Source organism: Manis javanica, chromosome 5 (assembly GCF_040802235.1).
Source record: "Manis javanica isolate MJ-LG chromosome 5, MJ_LKY, whole genome shotgun sequence".
Taxonomy (NCBI): Eukaryota; Metazoa; Chordata; class Mammalia; order Pholidota; family Manidae; genus Manis; species Manis javanica.
The window spans coordinates 73,425,374-73,438,305 of record NC_133160.1 but is presented as its reverse complement, the minus strand read 5'-3'; the positions used below and the strand labels follow the sequence as shown (position 1 = coordinate 73,438,305).

General features: G+C 36.2%; 1 protein-coding gene across 3 annotated transcripts in view; it reads right to left on the bottom strand.

Moving 5' to 3' along the window:
* The window catches only part of SYNPO2 (synaptopodin 2), a 170,799-nt gene that overhangs the window by 32,925 nt on the left and 124,942 nt on the right, over positions 1-12,932 (bottom strand). For 2 of the 3 annotated variants that reach the window (XM_036993077.2, XM_036993076.2), the window contains exon 2: positions 2,932-3,083. The exons of the other annotated variant lie outside the window; for it this stretch is intronic. In XM_036993077.2, the coding sequence (XP_036848972.1) occupies positions 2,932-3,083 (152 nt within the window). The remainder of the gene's footprint in view (positions 1-2,931; positions 3,084-12,932) is intronic. 3 annotated transcript variants of the gene reach the window in all.

Genomic DNA, 12,932 nt, shown 5'->3' with positions numbered 1-12,932 from the left:
CACTGAGTCATGGAGTATTTATAATCTGAGATGTCTCCCCTTCAGTATTTGAATTTGCCTTTTGGAGCATTTTCCTTATAGGATCTCTGAAGTCAAATTGTTTCTTTCTCTCTCAGCAAAGGAGCCAGCCCTGTGATTTTGACCTTAACTATTCCCAGTTGGTTTTACAAATTTGGGTTTGCAAGAAACAATGGCAGTTCAAGGGTTAAACAACTTCTCCCTAAAACTCTAATTTAAACTCTAACTGCTTTTAGAAGAGAAGCATCATTCACAGAACAGCTGTAGGAGATGCCTTCATTTCTTACATTTGTAAGGTTTTTTTTTTTAAAGCAGCAGCAGTATCTATCTCTGTCCTTTTTTCCTTCTCTCAAAATGCACCCTGACTAATGCTGGATCACCAGCTAAAAGGAGTGAGCCCCTACTTTTATTCTACTCAAGGGAATTTACCTTAGAATTTATGTAGGAGTAGAATTTCAGACTGTTGTGCCAAACAATTACTCCTAACTTTGCTTTTGACTGCACTGACTGTGAAACAGAATTAAACAAAACAAAAGCATACTAACAATCAAATGAAATGCTGTTTTCTCTAGACAAGTAATCTGTAGAGCTTCCTGGTAATACAAAAAAAATTATAATATTGTTTTTGAAAACATGATAACAGCAAATTAGATCTTTCTTATATAGGAAATGATGGTACACTGTATGCAACTAAATTTGAGGGTACCAAAAGGTCAGGGAGTTTTAATTTCGGAAGGCCTGGAAGTAGTTCAAGATAGAAGTAAATTAAATCACTTTGAATTTTGTTAGCAATCAATATGAAGCTGAGACAAGAGTAGCCTGAATTCATTCCAGCCTTACAGACAGTAATACAGGCAAACAGATCAGATAAATGTTAACTTTTATTGGTAGCCCAACTAAAATGAATATTCATGAATAAAAAGTCATAAAAGCTGGGCGTTAAAATTAAAAGTTCTGATTTCTAGTCCACCTACATAGCTACCTAATCCCATAATTTATGTGTCATAATTGTATAATCTTTTAAAATATCATTTTAACAAAATTTAAGATAATGGAGACAATGTTAAAGGAGTCTTAGGATAGTCCTACCCAGCTATATCTGGGCAATAGTCCAGAAAAAGGAAACCACTTGTCCTCTCATGATAAATAACAGTTCTGTGAGGGGGAGAAATATTTAATTCCGGTGAACAGTGCTCAGACATCCAGAGTAGGAATGATGTTGATGTTGATTGCCTTGGGCTGCTTTTAATTTTAGATTCTCTTTTGAAACTCATCAATTAATTATTTGTTTGAAAAAAGTCAACCTACTTCAGACAAAAGAAAAATAATCATGATTCCGGTTATTAAAAGTAGCAAAGAACTAGTCCTTTTATTTCTGAAAGTAAATGTGTACCTGAGACTTAGCTTTAAATCACCAAGGTTTTTCCCAGTGATAACCATCACAATCAAAACAACAATGGTAGAGGATGTCCCAAACCACAGAAGTATACCAAAGAAGTTGGCCTCATTGAATCAGTAAAGTCACTAAAAAGGGAATGAATTAGAAAAGGTTTTTCTCCATTTTAGATGCCATTAATCCTTTACAAAGATAGAAATCTTCAAATCCCTCAGATTTATGCATGATAATGGCAAACATTGTGACTACACTTGGAAAGAGTCCTGTTAGGTTCCTTTTAGCTGCAAGTGGCAACTTATAAATAAGTAGGATTCTAAGGGCTTAAACATTGGGTTTAATTGGCAAATATTTAGATGGGAGATTCTAAGAATAATGCCAAGTTTCTTTTATTTTCACAAAATTTTGACCATAACGAGCTCATGTTTGTACAAAAATGGAATCACACTGAATGGTTATCAGAGGGGTAATGCTTTATGTAATATTTCTGCAGAGTTAAGGCAAAACCTGGAGGGCTTTGAGATTGTGAGACGTTCCCCAACACCTTCCAGAAGGCTTTTCACCAAGTAGCCAGAACTTTGCTTTTTGGATTCATTAAGATGCAATGGTCAGGGTCTCACTTGCAAAGTTAGTATGAACTGTATTGTGATTTGCACACTAAAACTGGTAATGCTATAATCTTTCATGATGGCCCTCCTTGGTTTCAATTTTTTTGGGGGGAGGGTATCATTAATGTACAATTACATGAGCAACATTATGGTTACTAGACTCCTCCCATTATCAAGTCCCCACCACATACCCCATTATAGTCACTGTCCATCAGCGTAGTAAGATGCTATAGAATCACTACTGGTTTCATTTGTTTTTATGTTTAAAGTTGACTTCTGCATTTTTAAGCAGTTAGGTGGGATGGGTGATATTTAGACAAATCAAATTAATAAGTGATTTACATTGATAGTCCAAAAGCTTTATTTTAACCATCCACTTTTGCCTATACCGAAATACTGATTTTACTGGTGATCCTGGCAAGCAGAAATCGGCTGCTCTTAAGTTTTATGTGTGTCATTGTTATTTTCCTTCTCCTAGGCATTTTCTTTTTAGACAAAATTACTGTAGAGTTACATATTGCTATTAATGCTTAAACATTTTAAATTCACCTGTGAATCTGGGAATTATAATTTAGTGATCCTGACCCACCACAAAATACATCCTTACCTAGAAGTATTATATTATGTTCAACATAGTGAGATTTCTAAGGAACTAGTATAAAACGCCTAAGTAAAAATTTCAGTGAACTTCTTGAAATAAAGATTTTCAAGTTAATATTCAACTAACTGGAAAATTCAGTTGATTATAATTGCCCCTTTTCAAACACTGTGGTTTTTCTGTTTCACTATACTGACCGTGTACAGAGCACCCCCAGTTTCCTCATATATGACAAACTATATATGTAGTAGCAGCTATAATTGTTCTCATCTAGCTTCAAAAGAAAATACACATTCCAAACTAATGTTTTGTACCTTTTGATGAACATTTGGAGAGAGTCTGTTATGCTCTCCATGAGCTTGATGACCTGTGGGTAGGTGAGGTCTGCACAAGGGTTGCCATTGATAGAAACCACTTCATCCCCCTCACAGAGCCCAGACCTGGAGGCTTTGCTCTGGCTTCGGATCTGAGTGGAGTGAAAAAGGGGGAACATTTTTAGAGTCATATAATTTGTTTAAAAAACTGTGCCACAATCTTCAGAAATGTTTGTTTAGGAGAGGTAAATAGATCTACAAACTACAAAATCAACCCTGCTTTTTGATTCAATTGTTAACCTGTTGCTGCCTTAAGCACTTCCCATCCCTCTCATACATACAATATGTTACATACTATCATGTCAACATTTCATTCATAGCATTATGAGTAAACAGAAAAAGAAAGTAAATTTATGGTAAAGAACTAGAGTAAAAGAAATAAAGACTAGAGAAGAATGAGGAAAGACAAGTTAAAATTGAATATATATGAACAATAATTATGTCACATTGTGAAGTTTGACCCCATGTGACTTCTCACATTAAAATAAAATTTAAAAACATTTTGCACTGCCCAAGGTGGGTGGGACACTGACTGTTGGAAGAGCAGGGCAATCAGTTTAAGGAGAGAGCCACTCAGGTAAGTGAACTAATGAAAGCCATCGCAGCGTAATGGGCAAATCAGGCAGCCAAGATTGCTAAGAATTATGATAAAGAGAGAAATCTTTGATTGAAACCAACTATTAAAGTCTTGGTGCTAAACAAACATTAGTAAAAAAGAGAGAAAAAGGAAATTATTTTGCAAAAATATAAAAACATCCCTGCTATAAAAATTGCTAAAATCTTATTTCAGCACAGAATGACATGGAACAAGAACTGATAAAAACCTGGAAGAGAACCTTCAGACTCTGGAAAAGCAAGAATCAGAGGAGCAGAATAATGACAGAGCATTCCTATCAGCTCTTTTATGAAGAGTACCTGGAGATTTGTATCTGATATAATTATTATTCTGATCAGATGTCCTGGTTTTTCTCCCTCTGCACTTCCAGGCTTTCCCCACCCTCCCCAGAGCTTGGGCCTGCAGCGTTTGGCCTCCATCTCTCTGCGTGGGTCAGATTTTCTTATATGTTAGCTCCTGGTTGGATTTACTCAAAAGGAAACCCCAGTAAGAGATCAGAACAAGGGGACAAGGAGGTCACATAGATATTCTCCCTGCTGGATCTGCTAGGCCGTGGTTTGGCAATGGTTCTTCTCTTGCTTCATGTAGAGAATCACAACTCCTATTTGACTCTCTACCTGCCTTAACTCTTGTGATGTTCCAATAACACATACCATCTCCCTGCCTCTTCAGGCCAGGCCAAAGGATAGTAATAGCTTCCTGCTCTTAATCTCTGGATTCATTATTGTTTGTTCATTTAAGCCTGTCTTTAGTCTCTGCATTATATTATCTTTATCAGTCCTTTCAGCATGTCACCTATATCCTGCTGGACTCCTAAGTAATAGTCATGTGTTTAGATTTCATTTTATAATGTAAGTTTAATAGTTCTCAATGAACCATGTAACATGACCATACAATCACAAATTTAAGAACACTTTAAGGTACTGTTCTAGTCCAGATATTTTCTACCAAAATGATCCCTCTCTATTAAAATCTGAGTACAGAGAGCTCAAAATCAGTTAAGCAATATTTCTTGGAGAATGTTTCATAGCCAGACTCATTTCTGATTGGCCATGAAACATATTTCAGTGTATCTCTAATAGCTGCCTGCTAATTCTTGCTAAGGTCTTAAATAATTAATATGTTGACTGACATAGGCTTAAAGTTTTTAACCTCAAGTGCTTTTACATTTTAAGTGATATTCTTGAAAGCAAAATAGTACCCTTAAGTGCCAAAGCAAGGACACATTGAAGTTTGAAGTGACTAAAAGTCAGATGTACCAGAATACAGCCAGAAAATTCATTCTTTGGAGGACTAAAGAGGTTTTATGTCAGTAAAACAGATATATTATTATCTCCTACACCCGCGAAGGCCCTGTCTCTGGAGTGCATGGATTTCCCTTGGTCAGCAATAGTTGTATGAGTTTTAAGCAGCTTCATGGGTTTGTAGAGCAAGCTGAAAAACTGGTCCTTGGAAAATAAATAAATCCTCAGCTTTACAGAGCTGTCTATCATCCAAACATGTGTTGCCTGACAGGAAAAGTACAGTTCATCATTATGCTTGTCAAGTGGGGCCTTTAATGGTATCCAAATAAGCAAGGGCATCATGACAGGAGTCATCAGCGTTCCTTCAGAGCAGACATTCTGAGGTTAACATTCAGAATCAACTGCTATTATTGTGTTCCTCTGATCTTTTACATTTGTCTGAACAGCAGGAAATATTTTTCCCTCAAGAGCCATGTTAAATATGGTGATAACTTTCCTTGCCAGAGATGTTTTTCTGAAGGACCACTCTTTCTCCATCTTTTAACTAAAGCAAACAGAGTGTATGACAGGGTCTGTTATGAACAAACATATCCTTGCAACCACCAACTTCAACAATGCTGTTATGTTCGTAGGTAATTATGGATAAACATTTATTAGTGTACAAAAAAATCTTACCTTATATAGTGTATAATTATATATAATTGTGCTTTATTATGTATGTGAGTAAACATTCTAAGTCCTGCAAATATTCTTATTTGTGAAAATGAAATACATTACCAGTAATAAGAAGTTTGACATACAAATCATTTTTTTAGTATTGACAGTGATGAATCCCTATCAGTGAACTTATTAACCAGTCTTCTCCTTAAGTCATTAATCCTGGACTCATAAAATACACATGACAGAAGAATTTCATCTCTGAAGGAAGAAGATCTAGGTTTCAATTGTGTGGCTCCAGTGCTGTCTGAACTTAGATGAGTTCCATTATGCCCCTGAGCTTTAGTTTTGTGAAGTGTTAAATAGAGCTAATGAATCTGATCTCTCTAGGTCATTAATAAGGATTAGAAATAATATGTGCTAAGCTCTGTGATGCACATACAGCTTACAGAGGTGCTCAAGAAAGGACTAGTGAATAAGAGTGCTTCCCACCCACATACAGACACATGAAAGGAACATGCCAAATAAAAAGAAGAGCTGTAAAATATCAATACTTTGTCTACAAGATGTTTGACAATATCTGGATTTATTTTCAGTTTTTATCCAGATATTAGGCATTATCTCATCATAATCTAAGATAAATAATGTTTTTTTCTATATTTTCCTCAGTAAGTTCACATTTCAAAACTGAAAGATGCTGGAGGATGAGCCTATTTATTATTTTTCCCAGGAGAAATAAAATCCAAATATTTAAACACTATGGCTTATTTTTATTGAGCACCTACTCTGCTAAGTCCTTTATATCTTTATGCCATTGATCCCTACAAAACCTCAATTAGAAGTATAAATGTACTTCCACTTGTATACGTTCAGTTGGACTTCATTTTATGATAAGAAAACTGAGACTCAGAAAAGTTAGGTACTTTGCCTAAAGTCACAGGTAGGACCAGAGTTTGAATCTAGAGACTCTGATTCCAGAGCTTGTGTTTTTAACCATTCCACACATTGCCTCCTTAGTCAGTGGTCTAACTTCTCTACCCTGAACCGTAGAAGAAAAGAAAGGAGGGGTGTGACAATTGGCATAGGTGGTGAGAAAGGTCAGGAGGAAATGAAGGGACTAGGCAGAGGTGATAAAAATGTGCCCAGTAAGTCCACAGAATGGTTGTTGGAAAAGACATTTTGTTTTATTGTGTTTACCTTTTTCTTCCTCTTTTGTAATTTTAAGGGTTATATATAAAGAATTCTTTAAAAATTAGAAAATATTTAGCTGAATTATGGCCAATTATGTAGTAAAATTTTCTTTACAAGCCATGATTTGACACAGCATGCCTATGTGAGCATGTGATATAATTCCTTTTCTTTAAGAACATTCCCTTAGACCACACTTAATACATTGAACAGATGAGCAAATTCCTATCCATAAAATACTATATTCCCTTTCAGTGTCTCTCAATTTAATCAGACTACATAACTAAGAGGTATTGGTAATGTAAATATTTACCAAATCTTATGTTCTATTGCTTATTGCTTCTTGATTCATGCCAGGAAAGATTATTTTATTGCAACCACAGGAAAATGGAGTTAAAGCTTTCTCTGGGAAATTTAACAATATTATTTTCATTTCATAGAATAAACCTGAGAAGCGTTTCAGCTATGCTAATTTCATTTTGTGAATAAATAATTCCCGGCAAAATGAAAAAAGCTCCTTTTTCTATTTTCTTATTATCACTTTATTTCCAACTCTCTTCCAGGACTGACTAGAAAGCAGGTATCAGATCTGAGTTCTCACAGAACCTTGTACTTCCACTATTTCTGTTGTGTATATATATATGGCTCACCAACAGGGTCAGCATGCTGTTGATGAAACTAAATCTCGTCTCATGGGCTGCATTTTCATGTATAAACTCACTGACAAGTCTTCATAAAAGACATCATAGTAAGTGGTAGAACCAAGACAATCTCCTCTTTAAATTCCACTACCATGTCATTAAAATATTTGAATAAGAAAGAGAAAATTAGCATATACCCAGCCTATCTCATGTGGGGCTATTCTCAATCCATAAAATGAAGTCTCAAAGACCTAGAGGTAAGTAAGAGAGGGTGAGAGATCATCTCAGACAAGAAGTTTTAGAGATTAAGGCATTTTGATGGAAATTGGAAAGTAGTCGATGACCTAGCAGCTTTTTATGAAGCACCAGCCCTTCCTCACTTTTCCACTTCAGGCCTTTGGCACATCTTCCCTCAGACCCCAGTGACAGGATTGAATACGCATTCCCTCACCCCAGCTGGCTCTTATGCTCAAGCTCTGCGTACGTCTGTCTGTGTCCTTCAGCGGACCAGAGAAATGGTCACAGTGGTCATTGGAAGGCCCACTGGAAGGGCACAATGGTCATTGGAAGGCCCATCACCAAGCAAGAGCGATGATGATGGTAGCTGGAGTTTTAGGAAAGTAAATAATCCTACTATTGAAGGGTTTGCCCTGCAGATTCTGAACCCCAACCTTAGTCCTCGGCCAGGAGAGTTTCTTAATACTAAAGTGAATTCCCATTGAATTCATGTTTACAGTGTTAACAATAGTTCTGGAAATAATAGCAAATAGCAATGTAACAGTTTCAAGATGACAAAGCAGAAGAGAACATGAACCAGAAAACAATGGGATAAAAACAATAATAACCCAAGGAAATCTTTATTGTGGGAAGCAAAAAGGATCCTGGAATTTAGTGTGGAAATGCAAACAGTAAAACAGAAAAAGAGACTTGAGAAAGTATCTAGAATATGTGGTAAGTAAATAAGACATCTAATAATTGAGTGAATCGGAAGTCAGTGGAGAAGAAGCGTGGATGGACTGGCGCTGTTGCGTGCCGAGCACCCTTGCATGTGCCCTGCATGTTGCAGAGTCTGAAGAAATACAGTAACATTTCCCAGACTCTCCTTCAGTAAGGGATCTGGGTGAGATATAGTTCCAACACAGCAGGTTTAGCTGCAAGAAATTTGTATTTGGGATTGAGTAAAGTGGAGAGAGGCGTTAGGCTGTGGGGCATCCATTTTGCTGGTGCAGTTCTGGGAGATGAATTTACTCTGGATACAGCAGGTATACTGGCATCTTCTTAATCCCAGATCATGACTAAGGTGTGCCACCCTAGACACCACACTTGGTCCAGTGGCTTCCTGACTCCCCCGCTTCCTGGTTGTGGCAACTGTTGCCAGTCCCATGAGTAGCCAGTTCTGCAGTGTTGTTTCAGGTCATTCCCTGGGGGCCCTGCCTAAGGCCTGCCTTTCCACCTTTCAACAATTATATAAGTACTTATTAAACTCCTTTCTGATTAAAAACACTGGAGAGGTTTCTATTTTCTGCAAGTGAGTTCTGAACTGATACAGAATAATAGAAGTAAGGACAAACATACGTTAGAAGAAAAGGGGCAATGCCTTCTCAATACAGAAAAGAGAAAAAGATGGATGCAGATTCTGGTATTTCAAGACAGACAAGACAGGCAATGCAGGACCTTATCCCGGATGAACTGTGCGAGGTGACCATCTGCTAAAAATAAGGGAAGAAGGGTAGAGGAGGAATTAAAATGTGAGTGCAACAAAGGAATTTCAGAAAAGCCATTGTAAGGACATACTCGAGAGAAATACATGCCTTGTGAAGAACTTAAAAGAAAAAAAGTGAGGTGATCATCAACATGCACTGTTGTCTTAGACCAGTGTTCTAAAACGAGAGTAGATGTTTCCTTTTTAATGAAGCTTTTCTCCATTAGAGCCTTGACAGGTGTATACAGAACTGAATAAAGGATTCACTTACACAAAATATAAAATGTTTGCCTACATAGTGAAAATAAACCTTAAATTGTGTATTCAGATCAGGTGACATGCAAAGGCAAAGTAAAAAGTAGGATTTTTAGGTCCCTATATACTCAATACCTCAATTCAAGCTCACTAGCCTGTTCTCAGGCTGAGTTTTGTTTTGAAGACTATGAACTTTTCTGCCCTGGTCACTAATAAATGTTCAGATAATGGGGAAAAAGTTTTCCTTTTGGATGACTGTTTTACCCTTAGGGACCAAGTCACCATAAAAGTAAAAAGCATTCTTGGTAGCAATCTTGGAAAGCTTCCCAGAGTAAATAACTGCCTTTGACCCTAGTGAGGGCCCTAATCCATGGGGCCGCATACTTAAGAATCTGCATACCAGCGTGATTCCACAGGCAGAGATGAGGCTGCAGTATAACTGCTGTGAGCGCTGTACAGCAGCCACCATGATGCTAGAAAACCAACAAGTACAAATATGGAATGGTATTCTCTGCTCTTCTTTCCGTCCTAAGAATGTAAACACCCTAGCTCTTTCAGAAAAACACTGATGGACCGCAGCCTATGTAGGACATGCCCGCTCTGCTGTTGGATCAAACAGTGAAAGATTGCACAAAGGCTTTTGAACTATAGGCAGATTCTTTTCATAAACATTTACACAGAATATGAAAAAAAAGAGTTTTAAAAGAATTCAGCAAAAGCATGTGTAAAGTCTAAAAATTTAGATAAAATAATCAGTATGACCAGGATTATTCAGAAAAGAGAGCAGAACAAGAATGATTTGAGTTTCTCAAATCTTCAGTTATTATTAACTGCACATGTGACTGTTAACCAAATAATTATTATGCTGCAGTACCTCACCTGATAAGAATTTAGTTATCTAAAGATCCAGTAAGTGCAACAGTCTTTTGAATGGTCAAACTACAGTAAAATGTGAAGTTCAGTAAAACTGCTGTACATCACTCTAAGTATCTCAGACCCTTTCTCAATCTATTTGCTCATTTTTATACAATTCTAGTAAGCTTTTTATCTGGTCTACAGAAAATTTAAAATGGAGAGACAAACATGTGCCCTGTATAAAGGAAGATGTAACAGTTAATACAATGCCAAAGCAAGGGGTAAAAGCCAAAATTTAAAAACACATGCAAATATTTAAAAAAACAAGATTCAGAATACCAGGGTCATTAAATGAAGGCGTAAAAAACTGTATTCTCAGTGTGTCCTAATTCCCCTATTGTATTTGTGTAAAATAATGGACACTAATAAGAAGGATCCCAAGCCATTTAAAATGTTTAAATCATCTTTAGTGGACTGACTGGATGCAGAAAAGCATGTGATACCTTTTAGAGGGTACCATCCCAAAGAGCTAAAATAGAAGTTTTACTACCTGAAAATGTAATTGGATCTGAGGCATTTTTGCCACAGTAATAAAGTAAGGGGATTAGATTAGAATTCATAATTTGAGGTTCTAAATACTTAGCTTGTATTAGTGTTTTTACTTCCCAATAAATTGTTCAGTTTTTAAACACTAAATATATCTCATACATCTAGAAAATGTATCGGTCTGGAATGCCCTGTTTTTTAATGACTTTACACATTTGAAGTTCTACTCTATTTGATTAAAGTAGATAAAGCAGTTTCTTATTCCAGGTTGCTCATATAATAACTACAAATAAAGAAGAAAGACATAAAGTGAAAAATGTCCTCCAAATGACAAGAGTGCAGACTTAAAAGTATAAATTCTGTATAAGTTCGGTTCTTTTGTTTGGGACTTGAAATTATTATCAAACTGGAGATGTTAGCTTAATACAGGCATTAAGTCATGTGACAAGGCATTTAAGCTCTGTGGGAATCATTTTCCTTAGCGAGAGAATGAAGGAATTGCCTCCAGATTTCCTAATGCTATGCCTTGGTAAACTGACTACAGAGTTCCTAATTCGGTGCCTTGCACACATACATACATACATGTTAGATACATCATGGTGCTTCCAATTTGGAAAGAATAGTAAAATATTTGTTGAAGTTTTAATTAAAGAAATGTCAACAATACAAATTTATAAATATTTTGCATAGTTTTAATCCAAGAAAATTAAGTTGACTACACTGACGATTTTCTTTAGTAGGGAACTGAGGTGAAAGACAATGTGAATTCTGTGTTCACATCATTTGGATAATCACCACCACACCAGTCACAGGACATGCTGACAAATCTGGCTGCAAAGAGGAGCAAACTAGCTGGTGTAGGGACCACAGGGAGTTAATCAAGGACTGTGCCCCCTCAGGCAAGGGCCAGTTTAAATGATCACCTCCAAAGCTTTAGTTCACAGGAGTTTCATTCAGGCCATCATCAGTAGTTAAGATTGTGTAACCTAAAGCAGCAAATCTCAAACATTTTGATCTTTGAACCCACTTACACTCTTCAAAATGAGTGAGACAACTTAAGAGAAATTTTGTTCCGTGAGTTATATCTGTTGGTATTTACCATGTTAATAAAAGGTAAGACATTTAAAACCTTTGTTCATTAGTTAATTTTAAAATAAATAACTGGCAAGTTAACATAAATAATATGTTTTTATGAAAACTAGCCCTGTTTTCTAAAACTATGATAATTTAGTGAGAATAGTGACATTGTTTTCCTTTCTGATAGTCTCTCTGAGTTTAATAGAAGACAGCTGGATTTTTATATGTGCTTCTGCATCATTCTGTTGTATTACATTGTGTTGACTGAAGTGTATGAAGATTTAGCTTGACACAGATACACAGTTGGAAAAGGGAGGAGTATTTTAATAGACTTAATAGACTTTGGATATTCTTCTTTGATGCTACATTAGACTCAACAATTGGTAATTTCTATAAGTTGTAGTGTGGAATCTGAAACCATAGCAATGAAATTCTCATACTTGGTTATAGTAAAATCCATTGGTCTATTTTGCATTTTGAATAGATCTTTTGCACGTGCATGATTCTGTCACTTCATGCACTGGTCATTTGGAAAATACTGATGCACTGAGGTATACAAATCTTCCAAATGTTGACACATTTCATTATGCAATATATGAACTCACACACCTTAATATCAGTGCTCTCATCAGATAAGTCTTTAAGTATTGGGAAGCTATTAAATTCATGGTGGCAGATGCAACTTTCTAATTTTCCCTTGAAAGCTCAAATACTATCAGTTTTTCCCCTTGAGTGACAAGCTGACTTACTTATTTTCTAGAAAATGTTTGCTAAATGCCCAAGTCTGAATACCCAGTTTGTTAGTCTTCCCCAGTCTGATGTTCAAGATACAAACCACTATTTTAAAAAGATTTCTTGTCAGTCATTATTTAAAGTAAAAATTGATGTCAACAAAAAAATTCATAGTTGAGCTAACCGTTCAGTTGTACAAGTGCTTCCACAAGACAAATATTGTGGTACAAAGTACTTTATCAAAGTGCTTTGGATATGTTTTCCTGTTGTTACACAGAATATTAAAAACACATGTGCTTGAGATTTAATTAAATGTGAACTTTTACTACCATCAAGAACACCCTTACCTGAAATCAGCATCTTGTTTCTTAAGTCAAATGGTGACAGGGAGGGATACAATGACACCTAGTACAGGCAGGTATCACTGC